Source organism: Cupressus sempervirens, chromosome 6 (genome assembly GCF_028749045.1).
Source record: "Cupressus sempervirens isolate cs-2001-9-10 chromosome 6, ASM2874904v1, whole genome shotgun sequence".
NCBI lineage: Eukaryota > Viridiplantae > Streptophyta > Pinopsida > Cupressales > Cupressaceae > Cupressus > Cupressus sempervirens.
The window spans coordinates 675175072-675201619 of record NC_143123.1 but is presented as its reverse complement, the minus strand read 5'-3'; the positions used below and the strand labels follow the sequence as shown (position 1 = coordinate 675201619).

General features: G+C 37.3%; 1 protein-coding gene across 2 annotated transcripts in view; it reads right to left on the bottom strand.

The window, feature by feature from the left end:
* AMY3 (alpha-amylase-like 3) overlaps positions 1 to 24957 on the bottom strand; it is a 165476-nt gene extending 140519 nt beyond the window's left edge. The window contains exons 1-6 of one of the 2 annotated variants that reach the window (XM_089789321.1): positions 24389 to 24957; positions 24091 to 24221; positions 21726 to 21780; positions 21457 to 21576; positions 21190 to 21310; positions 11166 to 11542 (exon numbers count right to left, since the gene is read on the bottom strand). In XM_089789321.1, the coding sequence (XP_089645447.1) occupies positions 11166 to 11542; positions 21190 to 21310; positions 21457 to 21576; positions 21726 to 21780; positions 24091 to 24221; positions 24389 to 24691 (1107 nt within the window). In that variant the 5' untranslated portion in view covers positions 24692 to 24957. The remainder of the gene's footprint in view (positions 1 to 11165; positions 11543 to 21189; positions 21311 to 21456; positions 21577 to 21725; positions 21781 to 24090; positions 24222 to 24388) is intronic. The other variant, XM_089789322.1, reaches the window with a different exon arrangement.
* Between the last annotated feature and the right edge of the window lie 1591 nt (positions 24958 to 26548).

Genomic DNA, 26548 nt, shown 5'->3' with positions numbered 1-26548 from the left:
CAAGAAAGAACATCAAGAACATCTAGAAAAAGTCTTACAAAGGCTGAGAGAACATAAATTATACGAAAAATTGTCTAAATGCATTTTCTATTAAAAGGAAATTCAGTATTTAGGACACATTATATCAGCTCAGGGAATAACTATAGATTCGTCAAAAATCAAAGCAATTAAGGAATGGCCCATACCTAAAAATGTGACAGAAGTCAGAAGTTTCATGGGATTGGTAGGGTTCTATAGGAAGTTTGTCAGAAATCTCTCCAAGATAGCTTACCCTGATCACATCACTTCAGAGAAAGGGAAGGAAGCTTGTATGGACTGAAACATGTCAATCAGCTTTTGAATGTTTGAAAGAAAAGTTAACTACAACACCCATACTAAAAGTACCTAACCCACAAAAGAAATTTGTCGTCATAATTGATGCATCAGGAGGAGTAGGTGTGCTAATGCAAGATGAGCAGGTAATTGCATACGAGTCTAGAAAATTGAAGAATTACAAGCAGAATTACGCCCCTCATGATCTGGAATTAGTAGCTATTGTACATGCTCTTTAAATGTGGAGACATTACTTGATTGGAAAACCTTTTGATCTTCAATTCAACCACCACAGACTAAAATACATTTTTACCCAACCCAACCTTAATGCTAGACAAAGGAGATGGCTAGAATTTCTAGCAGATTATGACTTTGACATTAATTACATCAAGGGAAAAGAAAACAAAGTGGCAGATGCCTTAAGCAAAAAGAGACACATTTTCGCAATGGCTATTATAAATTTCAGATTAAAAGATCGGATCCTACAACATCTAGAGCATGATGAATTTAATGTAGAGATTAGCCAAGCTCTCATCAGAGACCCATAGGATTCCAAGTATTCAGGATTTAGGATAGAAAAGGATGGAATGTTAAGATATCATGACAGGATTTATATACCCAACAAAACTAAACTTCAAAGAATGATTCTAAAAGAATCTCATTCAGCTCCATATTCAAGACACCCTGGAGTAACTAAAATGTTATCAGATATAAAACCCCTATATTTTTCGAAAGGAATGAAAAAGGAAATAACAAAATTTGTGGCAGGTTGTCTAGAATGTCAAAGAGCAAAAGCAGAACATTGTTACCCGGCTGGCCTTTTGCACCCAAATGAAGTACCAGAATGGAAATGGCAAATAATTTCCATGGATTTTGTACAAGGGTTACCCATGACATGGAATAGACACAACACCATTCTAGTAGTAGTAAATAGATTGAGAAAAGTCGCTCACTTTATACCAGGAAATCTAACTGATGTAGCACCAAAAATCGCTCATAAATTCATAAAGGAGATTTTCAAATTACATGGAATTCCAAAGAAAATTATCTCAAATAGGGATGCTAGGATAACTTCCAGATTTTGGCAAACATTATTTTCAGCGTTAGGTACTAGACTAAACATCAGTTCAGCTTATCATCCTAAGATTGATGGTCAAACAAAAAGAGTAAACCAGGTATTAGAAGATCTTTTAAGAGTTTATTGTATGAATCGGCAATACCAATGGGAAACGTATTTACCCTTGGTAGAATTTGCTTATAACAATTCCTATCAGTCCACCATTAAAATGACCCCCTTTAAGGCTCTATATGGCCGCAAATGTAGAACCCCTGTCAGTTGGAATCGATTGGAAGATAGAATTATTGTTGGACCCGAAATGCTTAAGGAAATGGAAGAACAGAGAATCCAAATTTGTCAAAGATTGAAAGAAGCCAATGATAGACAAAAAGTTATGCAAATGCAAAAAGAACACCTAGAGAATTCTCAGTGGGAGAAAAGGTGCTATTAAGAGTAAAACCTCAAAAGAGTACCATCAAATTTGGTAAGAATGCCAAGTTAGCCCCAAGGTATGTGGGACCTTTTGAAATATTGGAAATTATGAACCCAGTAGCCTATAGAATTTCCTTACCACTAGCTCTTGCAAGGATGCATGACGTCTTCCATGTGTCGTACCTTAAGAAATACATCACTCATCATGATCATATAATTGATTGGAATCTATTACAGGTACAAGAACCAGGGGTAGTGGAAATAGAACCACTCAAAATACTCGAGGTGCGTAAGCTACGCTTACGAAATTGAGGGGTGACTCAATGCAAGGTCCAGTGGGATCAGTATGCAGAGGATAATGCTACCTGAGAAGATTATCACGAAATTTTTCAAAAATACCCTCATCTTTTCTCCAAGGCTAGAGCCTAAACTTTTACCTTCTTGAAATGATCTAAATAGATACTGTTTAAGTTTTGTTGTGATATTCATCGGGGACGATGAAAAACTTAAGGGGAGGGTCTATTACATCCCAAGTTTTGACCTAATTTTAAATTTATTTATAGCCGTTACATTGAACAAATTTTTCTTTTATAATCATGTGAAGAAGGTAGTTACTTATATCCATTGTATTCATTATGTTAATTGTTTAATGAAGATGGTCATTATCCATTATTTGTCATGTAATGTTTAGCAATTGCTTAATTTTGGAATTATGATTAATAATTAAATTATTTATCTATGTTAAATGTTATTATGAAATTATTATGGAACTTGTTATTATCGTGGAAATATTGCATAGGTGATTGCAGGAGAAAATGAAGGGGGGAAGCATTGCTAAATGGGATCAACGAAATGGAATATTAGCTTAGTCCAATTATTAGGTTGACGTGTATGACCTTTAATTGCCTTGGTAAGGACCTAGTGACTTGAACATCAGGATACAATCGATGGACCTGCATAAGCTATTAAATAAACATTTAAAATATTAACTATTTTAATTAAAAATAAAACATACCTCAAATGGTTTTTTTATTGATTTTCCCAACTCATCATTATAATGTATACCCATGTACGTGCACATAGATATAGGAATAAAGTGACACAATATTATTTTTATAAATAATATGATGCCACATCATAAGTATATTTACATGCAAATAAATGAATATAAATTATAGTTATCCTCGAATTATAACCTTCAAATCTTTTTCCATATTTATTCATTTTTTCTTGCTAAAAACCGAATGAACATTTGACATATTTATTTGGCGACCAAGAGCCAAGTCTCTTCTTTAGGAGTTACGGCTTCTTGGAAGCCAAAGAGATTTATAACCTTCTTATATTATGAAGTCGAGAGAGGCAGAAGGCATGAATTCATCAGCCCAACTTCCTTGTTCATCACCCGACTTCCTTGTTTATCACCCGACTTCTTTCATAGTACCCAACCTAAGTTTCATAAAACCTGATATCTCTGCAATATACCACTTAGTAATCATTGCATTATTTTCCTTCCACGATTTCCCTTTTATACTGATGTTCTACTAAAATCATGAATGATAATCATACTAAGAATTGCGTTAAAGATTGCTTCCGTAGAGAGTGAGGCAGATTGTTAGCCTCCAGCAAGACTCCATTCCTTTTCGAGATTATACCAGGTTATGTGGTTATCCAAAATCCAAGCATTGCAATATGTTTCATTATCAGTTGTTACTGCATTCCGATTTATATAACAATAAGCTACAATTTATATCATGATGCAAATCATCTTGCTTAATATCATAGGTTAGACCTCCTCTAAGTTAGAGTTGTATATGGAAAATAAAAGCCAAGTATCCATGATATGAAATCATAATTTATTTATGCCACAGAAAGTCAAAATCAAATGATATTTTTCTGCAAGTCTTTGAGAACACATCTTTCAAAACACAAATTGTGATAAGTTGGAAACATATAATATACATGTATCAGTTGAGATCAACAGACAAAGCCGATTGCTCTGAGATTCGAGCACCTAGGACTTACCGGTTGTATAGCCATGGAAAAGGTGAAGAGATGAGATGGAATCTACAATGACGTAGAAATAAAAGTCAAACATGATACAACAAATCTAAATTAATTTCATTTAATAGCTCATGCTCATTCATACTATTGTTCCCCTATTGTCAAGTTGAGCGGTGGTGATCGGATCATTGAACCCATTAGAAAACCTTGGCCAAGGTCGTTTAAGGCATGTTTTCCATCTATGATCACTTGATGTCAATAGAGTCAGTTATTCAAACATGTCCATCTATAACTGTGCAGACATTCTAAACATCGGAATGCTCAAGTGGCTGGACTAAAAGTATCTCAAGCCTGATCCACCTTTCTATTCAATAGATTGTGTGGGAATAAATATGGTTTGAGGTTGGGAGGTTAAGCCTAAGTCAATGCTTCTCCTCTTAGCGAAAGCCAAGACTTGCATAACCAATTAAAGACTCACCGGATACTTCTTGTATGTTCTTTCTTTTTCATGATATGCATTTACTTCACTTATATGCATGGAAAGATAGTAAATCGTTATTTCTGTTATATCAGTTATTACAGTTATTTCAATTGAACATTATCATTGTTATTTTGGTTAATCTTTATTACAGTTGACCATTATTACGGTTAAATCAGTTGATCATTGTTATAGTTATTTCAATTGAGCTTTGTTATCTCAATTAATTGTTGGTACTTAAAAGTAGTAAATGCCTCATGAAAAGGAATTCATTATTAATTGTTTAATAATTAGTTGACGAAAACTACTTCTACTTCGCCTTTATTTTGTTATGAAAATCCGTTTGTTACATATAAGAGCACAAATATCACCAAATAAGAAGACTGAAATTAAATATAATTGTAATTGAAGGGATGCCTTCTCAAAGTCCCCACTTAAATAGGGGCAAATATACTTAACAAATTTCAATTGATTCCTAAAACCAGTGATCAAACCATAAATAAATTACATCTATAATTATTCATGTAAGGAAAGGTATGCCTTTCCAAAGTCCCCATTTTATAAAACCAGGACAATTGTATTGAATAGAATTTACATGACGTTAGCATCCAAGGCTACACCGAGGACTTCCTTCCCCGTTCCTTTTCCCTCGGTGCCTGCACTTTGAACACACGTAATATTTTTAAAAAATTAATAAAAAACTATAGCAATAGTGTAATGTACCAATCCCCGCAGTTGAAGACATAATTCCTCTATATATCGTATTCCCTCTCTATTAGGTAGTTGGAGGATGTTGTACGAAAGGGAGGGAGTGAGCTGAAGGCAATGTATAGTTTGGAGGGAGTGACTGAGCCGTATAGTAGTGGCTATGAGGCCATATGGTGAGAGGTTGTACGGTGAGAAGTTGAATGTGGTCATACGATGGAGAAGTCCTATGGTAGTGGCTATGAGGCCATATGTTGAGAGGTCATACGATGAGAGGCAAGACAAGGATGCGTACAATGAGGGGAAGGAGGCCATACGGTGAGAGGCTGAATGTGGCGGTATAGTGGAGGCAAGACAGGGGAACATACGATGAGGGGAAGACCTGATGTGCCAAGTGTGAATGTGTACGCTAGATGAAGGTATGTGAAGAGGTCGTAAGGGGGTATTGAAGAGGCCTTGGAGGTGATCCTTTAGCGTGTCGAAAAAGGTCGTACAATCCTTGCAAAGGGTAATATGATGTTGTCCTTCAAATTCACCAATGCTAAGTCCTCCAAAAATGAATTAACAACTTGAAAGGAAATTGTACAAAGAGACACCAGAATATACTAAGATAATTACAGATATATATATATATATATGTGTGTTCCAGACCAAAAATGGTGTTCCAGATTTGCCAGATCCGAAGCAAAGACATACAATGGATGGAATAGGGTGGGGGATGATTCCCACCGAAACTGCAAGAGCCAAGTTAGATGAGGGGTGGCTAAGAGTGCATTTTGACAGGGCTTCTAAGGGCAACCTAGGCCAAAGTGGGGCTGGTTGTGCAATCCTTGGTGCAAACAACAATGTCTTGGTTCTTGGTGCTAAATCTTTGAAGGAGGGAATGAATAATGTGGCAAAATGCCAAGTGGCTATCTTTGCATTAAGTGTTGCAAAGAAACATGATGGAAGGAAGATCCATATAGTTGACGACTCACAAATCATGATAAATGGTGTGATTAAAGGAAACATGGAGGATTGGACTTTGAATAAATTTACTAAGAGGATTCGAAGATTGCTAGAAGGCTCTGAAAGCTTCTTAGTGTCACATATTAGAAGGGGCGTGAATGGGTTGTCGGATAAAATGGAACTTTGGTGTTAACCTTGGCAAGAATCAAGAAATGTTAGAAGTTTTTTCAAGCTTAAACTTCAACTCTAATGGGACATCGCAATAATGGGGTAGTGAGGAAGCCAGTCGGCAGTTGCAATCCTCTTGAATGAAACGTGTTGAGGAGACAGTGATTACAAGTGGAATTCACATGGTACAGGCGATGATCATGGTGACATTGGGAGCTAGAGAACTTTCTAGAGAAAGTAAAAAGATAAATTGCATTCCTTTCCAAATGTCGCAATCTTTCCTAAGTGAAGTGGAGCAAAGTTTTAAGGGTAGATGGAGGCGAACTTCTACCTGTCGACAACCAAGAGGAAGCAAGCCCCAAGATTTAGTAATGAAATTACTCCACGCCACCTGGGAGAGGCCTTTCATATCCAAGATGATGAATTTGTTAGTCTCCTTGAGCGGTTGTAAGGCAAGGAATTTTTGGGGAAAATTTTCCACACATGAACAAACCTAGACATTTCATCCCTATTCTGTGCATGAGCCTTAATTCTGGACCAGAACAAGGAGGCCACTAAGATTATAGAGCTTTGTGTGGAACTGGACTGGCATCAAGGTTATGAGAAGTGGCTAGAAATGGCGGAGTTGGGTCTCGGCTTTCGAAGAACTAAAGGAGTATGGTGCCATGTGGAGGGTCCTGAGGATGGAGTCCAAACTTTTCTCAACTTTAGTACTTCGATTCCAATTTGGAAGACAGGCGCTCACTGCATGGGATGAATTTACTTCAGTATCTTGCTAGATGGGAGGAGGACCAGCGGTGCTTGGAAGTGGAGAGGCAGCGGAAAAGGAAACACACATCGAGCAAGATTCGGGAGAGGGAAACAGAGGAAATGGTAAGAGAAGTGCCACCACCAGTGCAGGGTCAGAAGTTGGGGAAGTTGTTTACGGTAGGTGGAGTGATGATAAAGGAGTCAAAGGAGGAAATGCTGGCTTGATGGAGGAACAGGTGAGCTGCACCCTGGTTGATTTTCGGATGCCTATTTTCGATTGTAGGGCATAACCCTTGTTTGGTCTTCTTGGTGTCATTGATGTATATTTGGTTGTCCTCTTTGTGGTGTCTATGTAATGGTGTATGGGAGGGCTGTTTATACACATTTTGTTGGGCTGTTGGGTGTTGTCGTCAAGTTTATACTGGTTTGTAAGGGAGGGATCTGCAATTCATGGCTAGAACGCCTATATCTTTTGGCTGCAAAGTAAAAGGATGCCTGAAATCAAGGCTTTTAGGCCTTTGGAACCTGACGTAATCTTCTCTGAATATGAATAAAATCATTACTTATCCAAAAAAAACTTAGAAATTTGGGTTAAATATGTGTATGTGTTTATTTATGAATGCCTTATTCAGCATTATCCATGTTGGGAATCTTCAAAAATAGCCATATCTGTAACTGATGTTATCCGTATTTGTATTTGTATTTGTATCCGTGTCCATCGAGCTCTGCTTACACGAGATAAGACTGTTTAAATGGTAGTTAACTTGGGATAGAGAAACTTTGGCTCTCAAAATTATCTTAGGGCAATAAGCAGTAGGTGGACAGTAGACACTTCCCCTTCCCTGTCTAGATGCATGCATCCATATATTGGAAACTAAATACAGATATCACATTCCCAAATATAAGCCTATATTTTAGTCAAATCTGATACATCTGGATATGGCATCACACTCTTTACTGCCATATCCAGTCTACAAATTGTTGTACCCATATGAAATTCGACATTCATACTCCTGTTTGTCAAGTTATTCGTCAGGTGATTGTCATTTATGTGTCAATCCAAACAGTCGTAGATTCCCCTGGTCAGTTTGTGAGTTCATTGGATTGGGATCCATGTAGTTTAACTACGATGTTTTGAAGGGGATGACTGATATCCAAAAAATGCAGAGAAGCAAGTAAAGATGAAAATGACATAACAGAGTGTGGTGCCATATCCAGTTTAAAATACCCATACAAAACTCAACTTCCATACTCCCTATTCTCAAGTTTGCCATTGGGTGATTATCATTTATGTGTCAATCCAATCAATTGCAGTTTCCTCTCATCAGTTTGTGAGAAATCCTGTCAGGATTCACTTCAATGAATATCTTTGCAGGGAAATGACAATGATATCAAATCAAGCATAGGAGCATGGAATGATGAAAATGATGGAGCAAATCAACAGCACACAAGAGCGGAGAACAATAGGCAAGGGTATGTAAAGGAAGTTAAGGGAACAATCCCCTGCCTTACAGCTAGGCAATTCATTCAATGGTTAAACCATACAGTAATTTCACCTGAGTAAAAGAAAAGATGGTGGAAATGAGCCTAGCTTATGCCTAACCTGGTTTCACGATGGGAAACTTCTGTCTCAGCCTGTAAACAATGATTTAAGTCATGAACTACTCTTCTCTGAAAAAATGACACGATTTCTGTGTTCAAACCTTCGTAGGATCCTGCCAAGATGTAAAAAGATGGTTGAATGATGCTAAAACTTTGCTCATAGACTATGGATAGTTGACATGTGGGTGTGCCTTTCTGATGGTTTAAGACTCCTAAAACTCCTCCAACACACATTATGAATGGATCAGCCATAAGTGATTTCTACTTCTACAAAACAGAAGCAAACTCATTAGTGATCTGTGCAAGTGTTCAATAAGGACATCCAAAGTAAAAAGGGTGTGTATTCTATTATAGGTTTAAGCCCTTACAAATCTCCACCAGTCATGTATGAGGTTAGTGAGCAATGAAGTGAACCACATAAACTTTGAGGGAATGTTTAAAAAAAGAAAAAGTGGCAAGCATTTAAATAATATTGTATTATTTAGCTTATAATGATCAATTAAGTCTTCTAAGTTTAGTTGATTTAGTTAGCAACTTTCCATTTTTGTGTGTCAATTAGGTAGGTTTACTATCTTTCTTTTCTGCTTTTAATTTATGATTCTTTCTCTTAGAAACATCATCTCCATAACGGCTTATTTAAGAGCCTTTTATCTCCTTTGTAATTAATTCATTCAATCTATCAAGTATTATTTTAATAGATTATGTATGACACCCTCCATCAACTGGGTTTTGAGCTGTTTGTACCTATTTATCGCAGCAATCAAAGCTGTTGACTTTTACAATAATCATTTGGTTGAGTTCTTCTCTTCAGTTCTTCACCAAATTTTTGGTTCAATTAGTACTCTCAAATATATGAGATCCTAATCCAAGTATTTTACATTATATATCTTATGCAGTTTGCTTTCCAATTGTTTGACAAAATCTTTTCTTCAAATTGTTGCTCAAGTATTTTTTATAATTCCTTGATTGAAATCAAAGGAGCATTTCATTCCTTTATCATTCATATTGTAAAACTCTATGCAATTCACCAACAAATTACCTTTGAATTGTTCTCTGCACAGTAATGCCACCAAGACATTAGTTAATTAACTTTTCACACAACATTATATTGTAAAACTATGTGGCTTGCCCCTGGCAACCTCATTGCCACATGCTCTCACCTTGCCCACATCAAGGAAAAAAAAAATTAGTTTACAGAAATTAAAAGGAGGCATCACATTTGGGGAGGCTACCTAGTTTCTCTATTCTTTCTCTCTTTGGCAGGTGAGAGTGGCTTCTTCACTCTCTCTCTCTCTCTCTTTCAGGGTTTATCATTGTATGTACATACCTAACATGGCTTGTTTTGTCAAGGCCATTTCTCATCCTCCTAATTGCACTTATGGGAGAGAGTTGGAGTAAAATATTAATTGATTTTAATTACATAATTTATTTCATTTACTTGTGTAAATTTAGGAATGATAAGTGTTAAAGCATGTAGCTTTGACCTGACAATGACTGTGATCAAGATATATATATATACCAGTATGATTTACATACTGTTATATATATATATATATATATATAATCTCTTTAACTGTCATTCTGCAAATGATCGCTGCAGTTGAAACCAATTGAACATATATATTTTATATGAGATCATATCTCTGTCATGATCATAACATTATTCAATCCCTTTGATTTAAGATCATAATCGATCTGAATAAATATCATTATCAGGCTGCATATGAATCGAGTTCATTATGATCAGTAATATGTGATTAGACTTGTGTTAAGTCTAACCAACCCTGAACGGGTATGATAACAAACACCGAATAGGTGTGACAGTGAATGGTCATGTCTCCATTGGGAGAAATGCCCATTCACTCACACCCCTCCTTGTTTTATTTATATTTAATCTGCCCGATATTGCAAGGCATCGAAATCAATTAATGCAAGCATATCAAAGGATTGTTAGCATCTCAAGTTCAAGAATATCATTGTTATCTCTGTTATTTCTGTACTAACATATATAGATTCTGGAGCAAATCAAATTCATTGACATCAGTGTTCAAACCTGCAATCAAAGTTGTGCATCAGTCAGCCTCATATTGAAATCTGGTAAGAAACTTTACAATAAGCACTTGTCATCAAGTTAAGTTCACTTAGCTACTCCATTGTGTTGAGCCATCCATTAGACCACTTATGGCTAACTCAACTAATTCAGAAAATTAATCTTTTTGACTTGTTCTTCCAAAGACTAAATATTGTATGTAATTTCCTCTTCTTTGCAATCAATTCATTTTATTTTTTTCAAATTCTCCATATTGGAATATAGTTTGAGTTGTCTTTTGTATAATTTGTTGTTTGCATGTAGCTTATGTAACTTTCCTAATTCACCTAATTAAAGGCCCGTGCTTGTGTTTGGATTCTACATGAGTTTTATATTGATAACTAATCTTCCATAGATATTTTTTTGTTAGATTAAAACTTCTTACTGTATACTTATTATTATTTCTCTAAAACCTGTAGGGTACCAATCTAATGTATATTGTCGATAGTTATACTTTCCAAGGGGCAAGAAGATGAAGCAAATATGCTCTGTATATTTTTTATTTGCTGAACTATATTTTGGTTTGAATTCATTAACATTTTGATACAGTATTGCAGCTAAATTTCAAAACCAGCAAACATATGCAATATACAAAGAAATCAGACAAAACAAAATTCAAATACCTTTAAAGTAGTTTGAAGCGCCCTGCTTCTAAACACATTGGTATTGGAGGGATATTGACCATTAACAAGAATTTCCCATCTTTTAGCATTGTCTTTACACACACCCCAGTGAACCACAACATCACCAGGAAGGTCAGTGTCAAAAGACACCAAAGTCGTCTTTTTTTCTTTTTCTTTCTGCATAGAAACTTTCAGAAAATTCTCAACTACTGTTTCTTTTCCAAGCTTGTATTCTTTACAAACACCATCATTTCCTTGATTGCTGTGATTAGACTCATCAAGATCACTTCCAGTTTCCACAGCTTGTGGTGAGGAAATCTTTGACTTCAAGAATAACCCAGACACCACATCAAGTATTCCTGCATTTCCAAAAATGGCTGGAGATGCTATCATTTTTAGGAAAAATTCCCTGAGAAGGATGTCTCTAATTGCATTTACAATAGTTTTTTTATGATGCAGATAAAAAAATTATGAACTAAGTTTCTACAATCATACAGTTCAATGCAATTAACTGCAAAATAAAAAGAGGAAATTCTCTTTATAAAATGGCCAAGTAGCAGTGATGTAACTGTTAAATAAATCATCAATTACAAGTGTTGTTTACCATGCTAAAGACATCCAAGCTAAATGCAAAAGAATAATATTAGTGATCATAATGTAAGAGTGACACAGTTGTCCAAACAAGTTATAACAGCTTGATATATAGCATCAAGTTCACATATTTATCACTATAAAGGCCAAAGGGATAGTTAGGGAGAAGGTTCACAAAGTGTTGCAGGGACTCTGTGAGTCATTTTTAGCATTTCCACGGTAGTTCCTATTGTTAGGGCAATCTCCAACTTTTTAGGGAGAGCTAACAGTTGATAGAAGGATTACCCGGGAGACCATGGAGTAGAGAAGGGACATTTAGAGTTTCCAATATTTGAGTGACATTCCTACTTTTTGGGGTGAGTCCCTAAATTTTAGGAGGAACTTCCAGTCAGTCAACAGTGGTGATCACAGTATTTCAGACAAAAATTCAATTATGAGCTCTAGTTGTCATTTTATGAAAAAATTAGGAAATATTTCATTATTTCCTAAAATATGGCTAAAATAATAAGTTAAATTAATTCCTTGGCCCTCTTACTTAGGCAATGTAACATATGATGCGATTATAAAAAGGGGGGGGGCACTTGAAATTATGTTGCAATAACCCCTTGAGATTAGATTTACGTGAGAAGGCTATGATTTTTATAAAGTCATTAAAATTAATAGAACTTAGGAAACCCTATTTGGTTCAAACTAGCCATGAGAAGGAATAAAATGTTTGGAGGGAATTCGTTTTGGGTATGCTTGGATGGTATATTTCATGCCTACATTTTGTGGAGAGCTCTGCTAGGGTTTTCAGCAAAGTCTCAGTCTCAAGTGTGACAATCCTTGGGATTTTCCAGCCTTGACATTCCTCCAGGTTGCTGATAAAGTGGAGTATATTGTTTATCAGCTGTATTCAATAATGTGGAATCAAATTGATGTAGATCGTTGAATTGAGAGGTGCAATCCCTATAGCAATTGCTCTTCATCACTAGTACACAATCATCCGGGTAACATTGCCTCGATCAGTTTAAATTTCAACCCTCATGAAATGAACATACCTAAAATGGGTTGATGCAACTGGGATTGTGTATGATGGATTCTATACCTTCATAGACAATAAAAGACGATCTGCCTTCACTTCATGAAATATATCACTAAACTCCCTAAACACAAATTCGCTGTCCACACCTACAACAATCCACAAATCAGTTGCATCAACTCCCAATGGTTCAGCATAAAGTCGATTGAAAACAAGATGCCTATAGAAACTTCCTACACTCTTAGCAGCATGTTCTTATGCCATCAAAATCATTTGTTGAGCAACCTCAACAAATTGATCAACATGAGATGGCTGTAGTCAGAATAAAGTAACTATTATGTTTAGCACTTGTTTAAGCTAGTTGGGCTGGGTAGTTAAGAGGTGAGGGAATGCGTTGGTTGGTTGCCAACCAACCGACCCTTCTATAAGTACTTGGATGATTGTCAATGTACTAACGTTGTTTTCTGGTATTAATAAAGAAATCATTTCCTTGCCTACTAGTATTGTGGTATTACTGGTACATTCTATGTTTTACTTATGTGTATCTCAATTGTGTTATTCTGTATTTGTGAACTTGAGTGATATTTCCACTCTACATTTTTGGCACCGTTGCCTAACTCCGAACCTGAAAGTCGACAGGATGGAGTAATGGTAAGGGCCTTTGTACCAAGTAACAAATAGTGATGGGAAGAGGAGGAAATAACTAGGGAAGATTAGTTGACGCGTGATCTAGTGTCGGCCTGGGAAGTTGCGGTCAGTACGTACCAGGGAAGCCCAAGAGAACGGTCCCTAAAGATACAGTACGCGACGAACTTCTAGTGCCACCAAGAGTGTACGATCTCCTAGGAGAGATTCCTTGCTTATTGGCAAGCAATTTATTACGAATAAAAGAGAAAGACAATAAAATTGATTCATGCCCCTGATTCCAAATATATATCCCAGACGGGTGCAAGGAGAAGAAACCAAGGAAGAAGTCGCCTTGAGGGTACTACGTCTCCAGCAGTAGCAAGAGAGATGTCACAACTTGAAGGGAGGACAAACTAAGGAAGAAGTCGCCTTGAGAGTACTACGTCTCCAGCAGTAGCAAGAGAGACTTCGCAACTTGAAGAGAGGACAGGGGGATTCCACGAGAATCCAAGAAGGGCTGATTGAGCATACAATTGAAGGTATAGCAAATTTGGTCATCTCAAAGACACCAACACGGAAGTTGGGATACAAAAATCCAGAGACACCGGCAGGAAGAGACTTCCAACAAGAGCAAAGTCAAGAAGAAGGGGATACTTTCAACAGTTCCTCCTCGAGAACGAACTTCCAATTGGGAGGGAGTGTTCCATCGAGAGGAAGTGTTCCAACGGGAAGTAGTATTCCATCGCGAAGTGTTCCATTGGTAAGTAGTGTTCCATCGAGAGGTGTTCCATCAGGAAGTGTTCCATCAAGAAGAGGTGTTCCATTGGGAAGTAGTGTTCCATCTGGAAGTGTTCCATCTGGAAGTAGTGTTCCATCGGGAGGAAGTGTTCCATCGGGAAGTGTTTCATCGAGAAGTAGTGTTCCATAAGGAAGTGTTCCATCTGGAGGTGTTCCATTGGGAGGTGTCCCATCGGGAAGTGTTCCATCGGGAAGTAGTGTTCCATCTGGAAGTGTTCCATCGGGAAAGAGTGTTCCATCGAGAGGAAGTGTTCCAGGGGGAGGAAGTGTTCCATTGGGAAGTAGTGTTCCATCAAGAAGTAGTGTTCCATCGAGAGGTGTTCCATCGGGAAGTGTTCCATTTGGAGGTGTTCCTTCGAGAGGCGTTCACATAATGGCAATAAACAAACAAAAATTACCAAGGTTCACAGGGGATGGCTCGGAGGACCCTGCTCGCCACTGTAAAAACATGTATAACAATATGCCAAGCAAATGGACAAAATGACGCGGCAGAATGGTTAAAAGCTTTTCCAGCCACACTAAGGGGTATTGCCATTGATTGGTATACTAACTTGGACGCAGCAAAGAAAAACACCTAGAGTAATATCCACATAGCTTTTGAAGAGGAATTCAAACTGCTGAGAGACGATGATGAAATTGTAACAAAGATTTATAACACAAGACAAGGGAAGAGTGAATCTGTCAAAGCCTATACTAGACGAATGAAAGAGCTCATAAGGAAACTGGACAACAAGCCGGCAGATGGACTGAAGAAACGATGGTTCATTGAAGGACTAGCACCGTCCCTTAGAAAAAAAATGAAGATAGTCCCACCATCAACCTTTGGGGATGCGTGTGCTCGCGCCATGGACATAGAAAGTGAGAGTAAAACCTCCAAGGCGAGGAGGCATGGAAGCTCCAGTGAAAGTTCGGAAGAAAGCGAAGAAGAATCCAAAACTAGTTGAGCCTTAAGAAAAGATTTGAGACGATTGATGAAGGAAGTGGTAGGGAGTAAAGAAGAAAAGAAAGAAGGGAGAGAACTCTGGTGTACTAACTGTGAAGAGGAAGGCCATACAAAAGGATCTCGCCCGAAGAAAGCATTATGCGAGATTTGTCAAGTAATGGGGCACACCATTAAAGATTGTCCTTACAATTTAAAAACACAGAGCGCTCAAGTATTCCTAACCCAAGGGGAACAATCCACACCACCCTTCACTCCTCAAAAGAATACAAATACAGAAGCCTCACCAAGAGGATACAGAAACAACAGGAGAGGAAGTAACAATAATAGCAATGACAATAGCAATAACAACACACCCCAATGTCCACTTCAATATGATTCCAAAGGGAGACCAATGATTCAGTGTAGGAGATGCAACGAATGGGGACACTTTGCACGTGATTGCCAAAGTGGAGGAGGAAAAAACGGAGGGATGCTTTATAAATGGTGTGGGCCAGGCAATCATGAAGATGTAAATTGCTCGAGACAAAAGGGAGTAAATATGCTAGATATTGAAGACGAAATTCATGTGGTCACTAGGATGCAAGCCAAAAAACTAACCTACCTAGATGCTAGTACGAAGACGGAAAGATTTCATGAGGCAAAGAAAGACATTCAAGATAGCATGGGGGGGGAAAGGAAAGATAACGTCAGAAAAACCTACTTCCAGTAGGGTTGTAGCAAATATTGTGAGGCAAGTGTTGGAAACTACTATCCCAATAAAATTAGGTGATTTATTAGAAACATTACCCCAATTGCAGGTAGCACTAACACAAGGGGCAAAACCGGAAGAGACAACTTCAAAGAAAGAGAAGGAGGAGAAGTACACACAGAAGACAATACATTGTTCACCATAGGAATGGGGAGAACACCAGCGGTAGTAGAGATGGAGATACTAGGGTGCAAACTCTGAAATACTATTGTGGATGGAGGCTCCAGTGTAAATGTCTTATTAGAAGAAACATGGAAGGAATTAGGGAAACCTAAACTCTGGCCCCCGACATTTCAACTAGTAGGCGTGGACCAACATGGAATCAAGAGTATAGGAATGCTGATGGGACAAAAAGTCATCGTTGGTACACAACAATTCTTTATTGATTGTGTGGTTATCCCTTTAGAAAAGAAATGGTACGATGCTTTATTAGGCAGGGGATGGTTGGTCGCAGCAAAAGCTACCCATAACTGAAAACGGAACACGTTATCTATCAAGACTAAAGGAAGAAAGTACATCATAGGTCTCAGGAACCAGTTAGTAAGTCAAGACTTGGCATTAGACTCTAAAGGAGAAAACTATGAAGGGATGGAACTAGATGAGGAAGGGGTGCTCAAACTAGGGGAATGCTCAGACGACAACACAAATTCCTTTAGTGGATTATTCCACTGGCAAATGGGGACTATGAAGTTTTCCATGCAGAATGTAATATGTTACAAATACAAGACTCTCAGTCGGAAGGAAGGTACCCGAAGGAGTACACAAAATATAAAGAGAATGGGGCAGTAAAGTTATCTACTTGGGATAACAAACCTATCAGAGAATTAATAAATAGGTCTAAGTTAAAAGCGTATAAGGACAAAAATGAGTTAGCAAGCAACCATTTTATAGGTACACAAAAAGAAAATGAAAAAGTACGCAAAACAAGGAGCACAAGTATTGAAGGAGAACGATTTCAACCAGGTCTATATAAAGAGAAATTTCAGAACATACTTGCCATAACAGTGGAGAGAGCACCAGTCGCACAAATGGAGAAAGGAACAATTGTAAGGACATCCATACTACAGGAGAGAAGCAGTGAAGGGCATATAGGGTTAAGAAGAAGGGAAGGGCAGCCCCTAATACGGCAAAATTCTATATGGAAGCATCAAGTACGATAGAATTCTGTACGGAACCATCCCGTACAACAAGATTGTCCAAGGAAAACTCCCGTACGGCAAGGTCCTCACATACGGCAATTGCCCCTCATACGGCCACATCATTCCGTATTGTGGCATTATTCCGTACAGCAGCTCATTAGGAGGAAAAAACCGTACAGAGGCATCACTTTCAGCATCCTGGCATACAGCATAATTCCGTACTATTGCTACAGACCCCTGTACTGCAGATTTCTGTACTACAACAGGTTGTATGGCATGAGCAGTTTGTGGCATCTGTATGGCAAAGACAGCAGGCAAAATCAGTACAGGAGGCAAATATAACATATGTACATGAAGATTCGAAGATAGTACAACCAGCCGTACTTATTAGTTCCAAGACAAGAGGAAACTCAGGGTCGTTCAGTAGCTTTCTAGATACATGCCTGGTCTGTACCACATTGCCATATGTGGAAGAAGTTTGTTACAAGCAATCACATCACAGGAACGGTCGGTACAGGTGGCACATACAACTAGTTAAAGAAGAAGAGATAAGAGAGATGGAAAAGGGCAAGTGTGAGATAGCAAAGGGCAGCGAAAGCATTGGCAGGTTATGGCTGCCACCTCTCATCAATGGAAAGCAAAAAAAAGTGGCCATGGTGGAAGCCTGGAAGATAGAGAAAGCAGATCCAAGCACAAGGATGTCCTCCCATCCCTCTTCTTGTAGTCAAAGTTTTTTTTGTTGTTTTCGTGTTCAGCAATCATCTAGAAGAACTTCTTCTTCTTTTTTTGGGGGGGGGATAGATGTAGTCAAAATAAAGTAACTATTATGTTTAGCACTTGCTTAAGCTAGTCGAGTTGGGTAGTTAGGAGGTGAGGGAATGAGTCAGTTGGTTGCCAACTAACCGACCCTTCTATAAGTACTTGGATGATTGTCAATGTACTGACATCGTTTTCTGGTATTAGTAAAGAAATCATTTCCTTGCCTACTAGTATTATGGTATTACTGGTACATTCTATGTTTTACTTATGTGTATCTCAATTGTGTTATTCTGTATCTGTGAACTTGAGTGATATTTCCACTCTACAATGGCTTTGGCTCTGACTACAAATCAACTCTGCTGGACTCCACTGTCTGCCAGCCTATCACATTGTATTGTAATGGAATCCACCTAGGGCATTGGTAATGGAAATTCAATCATCTGAAATGCTAACAGCTAGTATGGTGTACTAGTCCATCATTCAAATGCCACTTGGGACTTCAAATGGCTTCAATGTCTCCCAAAGCCACCAAGAAAGCAAACAATGACAAAAATGCCCACCAAACAAACATGAGCTGCTATAATTTATGGTTAGGTGCACAGCCACAATACCATCCAAATATTTCCATCAAAATTAGAAAACAACACAACCCAACATGAAGTCACACAACTGCCTAAAGGGACACAATCTACCCTCATATATTTCTGTAATCCATTCTAGTACAAAGATATTTGTAGAGAAAGGACGAATACTTATACAACAAGAGTGATACTCTGCATAGCAACTAGGGTACAATGCACAGAAACTAGGTTCTTGTTGCATAGAACTAGGTTTTCCTTGCACAGAAAAGAGATATACTCTGTGCAGCAACTACAATCCACTTGCACAACAGAGGTTATTGCACAACTAAGATACATTTGCACAGCAACTGGGAAATTGAGAGGTTGTGTAGCAACTGCCTAGGTGGTATGACTGGTGGATCCTCTAGGTCCAAACTTTTCAAATTTTTGGATGAGTGTTTCCATCATGCGCAAAACAGAAGTGGCTCTCCAATAAAACTTTACGGAACCTATAAAGGGAAAGCTGATACCCATTGATATTGAATTCCAAAACTAAAAAGAGAAGACATCTTATAATGTCTGGAAGAATTCATGCCCACAAAACTAACAAATATGCAACCCTTCATTATCGCAAATTATTTGGTAGCAGAGGTTATCTTTGAAACTATAATGTGTATTATTATTCTCATCGAGATCTTAAATACATACATGTGCATACAAAGAGAGACGAAAAGACAAGAGAGAGTATATATATTCCCAATAGTGCATGCCATTCCTGCCTCCCTCAAACCAATGTTTGTGTACTCATGGTGCCTCTTTAAGAGGCATAAATACAAAAAAGTCATGATTTTCAAATTCATAATTCTACATGTTATAGCTCATGACCTTTGATACATACATGTCCATATGTGGAAAGAGAAAGACAGAAATAGGAGAGAAAATATAAATGTTCCCCAAACTAAACTCCTGCCTCTGCTCACACAAGTGCACGCATACAAATTGAGCTCCTCTAATGAGGCATAAGTTCATAAATGTCATATCACACTATCCATAATACATATAGACATATAGCAGTACAATATAGCTGAAGTCTAGGATATATCACCAAGCCCTACAAGTGGGCCCAAAGAACAATTGTTTTAGCCACTTGATAATCAACAAGCATTTCTTTGTAATGAAAATCATAACTTTTGTAGAAGTGGTGTTTTCAGAATGCATCAAATTGTATGATGGTTTATCAAGATTCAACTGAGCCAATCTTAATCCACCCCTATTTCAGAAATAATTATTGACAAGAGCCCATCTATCATGACCGCGCCTAGATGCAAAGAAAGAGCGCCAAATGGGTCTTTCATGGTCATTAGAAATAGGCTCCTGTTAACCAATTCTCATGAAATATGGGTTGTCTCAGAATTTTGTAGTTGAATCCCAATACACCATCACACAGTTATTTCATTGTTTCTCTAATTCTCCCTTCATGTATCTACATGTAGACAAGGTCCCTCACCTGTCAGATATAACACAGCATGCCCAATTTCCCAATGTTTCTCAGGGTTTCTAGGATGGAGGGACACAAGGGTATGGGGATGCATTTTCAAGGACAGCAAAATTTTCCCTGAATTTTAGTGACAGTGGGATGGCTATTTAAGTTATTTTAACAAACTAAATGCAACAGAAATTTTATAATAAAATTACAACTTACTGAGTTTTGCAATAAGGACCCTCCTCTTATTTTTTAATTAGAACTTTGCATTCATTTCCTCAAAAAATTACCTTCCCATATTTATGCAACAAATAGAGCAAGCTGCCCACACCTCAAAAAAGAGGACATCCCTTAACCCATCAAGATGCATCCCCACAGAACATCGAAATTTCCTCTACACATCTACATGTATCCTAGGTTCCATCTTATCAACTATACGAACGCATTCCGAATTCCCACCCTTGGTCTCAGTACGAGTACCATATGTTGCACTTGTCACCCATCTAACCAAAAAAGGGTTGTGAGAAATAGATATCACAATCTAAAAATTGAAGTTAGGGTACAAACATTATGCCCAACAGAAACTCAACATCTTAATACGAATTTGATGAGGGATCTCATTTAGTTCCAGCATTTGCATTTTACATAAGGTAGTCCATGTTGACATTTTTTTCCAAAAAATCATAAACCTTACCCTGTCACAGAAAATATTCCAGATGATATAATGCCACTAATTCTCCTAGCTCAAATGTCACTAACTCGCTACAGATGTTTGACATCATCTCTCAGCCTAATATTTGTAATCTGTGTTTTCTCCATGTTCATTGAGGGCTCAGCCCCTTTGTATGGCTGCTTTTGTACTCATACTTCAATTTTTTGTTTCGGAGTTTGATTGCTTTGGATTACACCTTTTTATATTTACTCTTCATAGGTGCTTCGTGTCTAGTTAATTTCTTATAGCCTAAGGGGTTTTCTACCCTAGCAGTTCTCGAATGTATGTATTATATGGTCTCGTTAGCCTACTTTTAAATATTTGTGGACATTTACAATTCTTCCCTGATATGATCTCGTTAGCCTACTGTTAACCATTTGCAGACATTTAAAATCCTTCTACCAAGAAACTACGACCGACATAATATCCCAACTTAATGGGCTTTAAGATATCATACATCAAAAGGCCAGAAGCTTTTGATGTTTACATGCCATTTTTTTATATTAATTTGAAGTATTGTGCTTCATGTAAACAAAATTGCAAAATTGATGAAAATTTGAGATCAAATGACACCAATGCAAGTATGTATACAAAAATTTAAATAAATCAGTTATTGCAATAATAAAGAAAGTCATCAACTAACCTGGCCACATATTTGAGCCCATCCTATTGTCGATGCTGTGGAAATCATTTTGCACTGCTTGTTCAAGAATAATCCTAAAGTTTTCTCCATTATCTTTGTACCATGCCCCTGTGTCCTCATCCTACAACACGATGAAACTACCGCTCAGCACAACTAAGGTGATATGAATTCAAACTTGGCCAAAACACTTCATACTTTTTAATGTTAAAGCACACCTTGGCTTTAGAAAAGAAAAAGTAGTCAAAAGGGCAGTTTTTATTATTTAACCTTTAAGACAAACTGAATTGTTGCAATAGAATCGCTATTATTGATGTCAATATGCACATAACTTAATCTTTGACCTTCAGGCAAAGTCTCCTGCTTGAATGGAGTCTGTGCTGCATAATCCTATAATTTCAATTCAGAATGAGCATAAATCAATTCAACAGGTTATAAATGAGTCCATGTCTGCTAAAAAGTACTAATAAAATGACAAAATTCAACAATCCTTGTAGCTCCAGAAAAGCAAAGGTTAAAATCGGTTGTTCCAAATGTACCTTGACCAATACTGAGATTGGAGGTAGAATATGGGCTGGTGGCTGGTCCCATTCACTGTACAAATAAAAATTGTTTAAATAAATACAAGATAAGTTATCATTATTCAGCATGCTCTTTATACCAAGATTCTGTTTCTTTCCAATTTCAAACCAAATCTTTGTCTAACATCAATTTGAAAGCTTGTCATGAAAATGAATGCTAATAAATAAATTTGATTTTTCTTATCAAGCAATGACATATTGGCATCTTAAAACCATAATGTGTGAGATCAACAACCTTTGAGCATGTCCACTCCAAAGGCTTCTTGCTGCTGTGACAAATTACAATACTGTAGCAAGACATGGGCTAAGAAATCATACATTTAAAGAAGTAAACTGTGTTACCAGGTTCTTGATGAACCAAGGGCATAGCTCGACCAGGTTAGTGCCAGTAATAGATCCTATTCTAGGTTATGTCTGGGTGAACATAGGTTACTACCCATAGCCTGTGGAGCTACGTCAAATATGTCTCAAACCATTCTAGATAGATACTTGAGGCAAACACAATGGCTGCATGGATGAACATGGTAGAACCCACAGAAAAAAGATTAATTTTGTTAAAACGGAACACCTTTTTACTGAGCCAACTAAAAGAACTTTAATCTACTCTAACCAACTCTAAAAAGTCAAATACAATACAAAAGCAAAACTACATGCATTCCTCAATCACTCGAGACTCCATATTAACTCATTACTCAGGGCTGCAAGTTTTCTGCCATGTTCTTTAACATTTGACAATGAATTATCAATTATCAGCTGTGTTCTTTACTTAAGTTTGTCTATTACAGCCAAAACCAACCATACCAAAACTGAAAAAAAAAAAAAAAAACACAGCAAACTACCAAACCCTAACCTAAATCAGCAAATTTGGAGATTTAGCAATCTAGGATAACCATTTTCAATGTCAAACTATCAATTTAATTGGTTTGGCAGAAAATTAGAAACTCTTCTAACTTTCCTTGAAATAGCATACCTTTTATGTTAACATTGGGCCAACCATAAGAAGATAATTCTTTTTATAAATATTTAGGAGAATGTATATATTAAACTGGCATAAGAAATAGGTTTTTGCATTATCTACCAACTGGCAATATCTTGATGAAATTTATGTACAATAGACTTGTAAAAGCTTATTCGCCCTCCATCATCCCTTTACCTTTTAACACGCTGACCATTGTGGCTGTAGCTGCTCCTCTGCTCTGTTATTTGCTAACCCAAAAGAATTATTTCCAACCACGAATATATCTTCCAAAGTTTGACCAATCTATAAAAGAATACCCCGACAAATGATTCACAGTTTCTTTCCCCAATAATCAAATGATATTGCTGTTTTGATATTACTCCGCTGTTTCAGAAGAATGGTAACAAGAAGAGTTGACTCTCGATTGCAAGTGTGTGTGAAGACCATAAAAAACATGACAAACAATATACAATCAAAAGACCAATTTGAGATGTTTTATCATTTGCACTTTGTGTAACAGGCATTGAAAATTATCACACTGGACTCTGGAGCGATTAAATTCCACCAAATACAGCTACAAGATGTGACAAGATGAGCTAGAATACCCTTCGAGGGTAGCATAGCCAGTTTCCCTTTCTCAATTTTGTAGCATTCACGAATATGACTCCTAGAACACAACCAGCTTATTAAGTATTAGAGACTATATAAGAGGTAAATGAATTTGACGTGTTCATCTTGGTTTGACTGAAGAAAGTGAAGAAGGCATCCAGGATCTAAGGAAGCAAAACTTAATCACATTGAAGAAAATTTAATGGAAGTCCAATACTCGGAAGATTAAAGAAGATCATCGTACCACAGTTCAACCTGTAAAGATATCTTATAGGGTTAACATATCATGTAAGAGGATGAGGTTCAAAGCTCCTATTGCACCTAGAGAACCCATAGCTCGAGCATATAATGTCGTGAGATTAGTTATGAGATTCACTTCAACAAAATCCTAATCTTTTTTTACCTCAATATTGTGGTCAGAACACAACCCATAACAACACCGAAGATCTGTCAAAGGCACTCATCCGACACAAAAGATGTTCGCCAATTCCCCCATTCAGTCAGATGGAAGCGATGAGGTTGTGGTTATGCAGTACATTCCAAAGCAACTCTACCTTCACATATCTAAAGAGGACACGAAGCAACCCATGACATCACTCACCTGACTCGCTCGTAATTTTCCCAAGGTTTCTGAGCTTTCGGAGGGGTACTCTCGCCGTAGAGGAGCCCTTAGGTTCAGTATATAGATATTTCATATTTACCAGAAAATTTAAAAAAAGAAGAATCTGAAATAGATATTAAAGTAAGAAGACACACATGTTGGGGTCGTCAGTATAGGTAACCCCCCAATGCAACACCCAGCTTCCAGGAATATCACACTCAAGAATAAGGCGCGATTTGCCATCTACCTTGACGGAATCTACTTTTGCCGCAATTTTTCCATCAACCTACATTTGAGAAAACAAACGAACTACTGAAAAATCCGTAAATATATAATAAACTTTATGCTTCGCTTCTACACTTTTCAATCATCACGAGAAAGAGGGAAAAATATCTGCTTGCTGAAAATTCGAAGCCAAGTGACAACAGAAAGAAAAGGAAAGAAAAGGTGTACCTTTACGGTCCTTTTTAGAGGGTAAGTAACTGTAAAAGATGTAGCTAAAGAATCGGAGCTTTTATCCGGGGCAAATTGATCTGTCAGAGCAGTGGCCACGATTCGGATTTTGCTACATGACCTTTTGCTTACTAATTTACGGTAAAAATGTCCAATTTTTTCTCTTGATCCAATGGCTGGGCTGATGAATTTTTTTGTAAATGAGTTATTACGATTTGCTACATTAAAAGGCGCGGTTGACAACAATGGCAAGCATTCTACTGGAGTTGCAGGGATTCGAACACACTTGTTGAAAGCAGCCATCTAATCTCTAATTCCAGACCAAAAAATACCCCAAAAATCAAATTTTTATGAATAAAATATTAGTTACAGAGAATTATAATCAAGTTACTCGAACTGCTGTTGAAAAGGATCTGAAGCCATTGAAATAACTTTCAGAAGAGCTTTTGAAGATGAAAATGATATCAGAAACCAGAGCTTTTATGGCGTGGAGAATGAGATGATTAAAAATAGGCTACTGTTGCAAAACACTTGCTGATTTTAACCATACAATCTCCCCATCAGCGAGCAGAAACGGCTGGCTAGCTTTGATATTTTTTAATGGCGGACCGACCTGTACAATTATGATATTTGTTCAAGCCTGCCCCACCTTAATGGTGATCTCAAATCACCTACACGTGCTCTCTATTAGATCTTTAGTAATATTGTCCCTTTTGATTACGTAACTTTTAGCATTGCCCCCATTTGAATATTCAAATAAATTATTGGTTTAAAAGGTCTTAAAAGGTGAATTATTGGATCTTTGAAAGAATTTTGTGTGTTTTCCAACGTAGATATTTGTTATCATCTTGTGATGTGTGGCCTAAATATTTTTTAATAAGAATGTTGACAATGTAATTGTACTTTTAATTTCATGTTATAAAGCTTTGTGACTTTATCTAAAATTTAACCATAGTCATGTGCTTAGGGTCCATTTGGCTGCAAACGGAATATAAAAATGGGAATGATATGATATGATATGATAGATTTTAATGACGTCCACGAGACTAAAGTAGTCTATGGGACCCATGCAATCACCCTCCTGAGTCAAGAGCGGAACTAGTCAGTTGTAAAGTTTTGGATAACTTGTCTCTCCTTCTTTGAAGTTTGGTAATCAAATCCACTGCTCTCTTCACTTGATCTTCCTTGAATAAATAGTTGAAGTCCTTGTTCTGCAAATTTTTTGTATAACCAGATCTGATGTCATTGTAAGTCAGGCAGTCCTTGACAAAGTGTTGCTCTGTCTCAACTATTCCCATATTACAAAATAAACATGTTCTGTCTGCCCACTCTTCCTTTGGAACTTGCCACCTACCAGTTTCACATCGCAGCTGATGTGAACTAGTTCTAAGTTGTGCCATCAACATTTTTGCTTTCCAATTAATAGGTGCTCTTATATAGGCCTTTTCATCATGACTATAAGTGGGATTAAATTTTTTAATGTAATAGAATTTTTTCCGCCCTATGCGTCTTGTCCACAGAATATTGTGAAATTTTTCATTGACAAATTTTTTTATTTCTGTAATGTTATCCGAGCAAGTTTGAATGTTGATATCCCATTTTTGCATCATTTGTCATTTTGCTTCATCCATGTGCTTTTCTGCCTCACAAGTTTTTCCTCTATGATCAACTTGGGCCAACGATGTGTTTCCAGACATTGGGTTTTCTTTAAGTAGCTTATCGTTCGGACCAAAGCAACGGCTTCTAATGGATAGGAACCCACCTCCGCCAAAAGGATCTCATACGAAACTATGGTCTTGACTTTAAGATTGCATGTGATGAAGTGTTTTTGAATTCTTTCTACTTGCTGCCATTTTTGTTCAGACATACTACCTCCCCACACTTCACATCCGTATAAAATAACCGGAGTGACCAGCAAACCAAAAAGAGTTTTCATGGTCGTCCAATCCCATAATTCTGCGTTCCTGCACTTGTTTTGTAAAGAGTATAACGCCTTCCAGCCCCCTTGGATCCTTTTTGATCTACAAGTATCCCAATTGAGTTTGTTATAAAAATCGATGCCCAAGTATTTGTACTCTTCCACAATCTCAAGTGGGCTATTTTTCAATAGAAACTCATCTTGTATGCCCCTATTCTTCTTCAGCGAGAAGATCATAATTT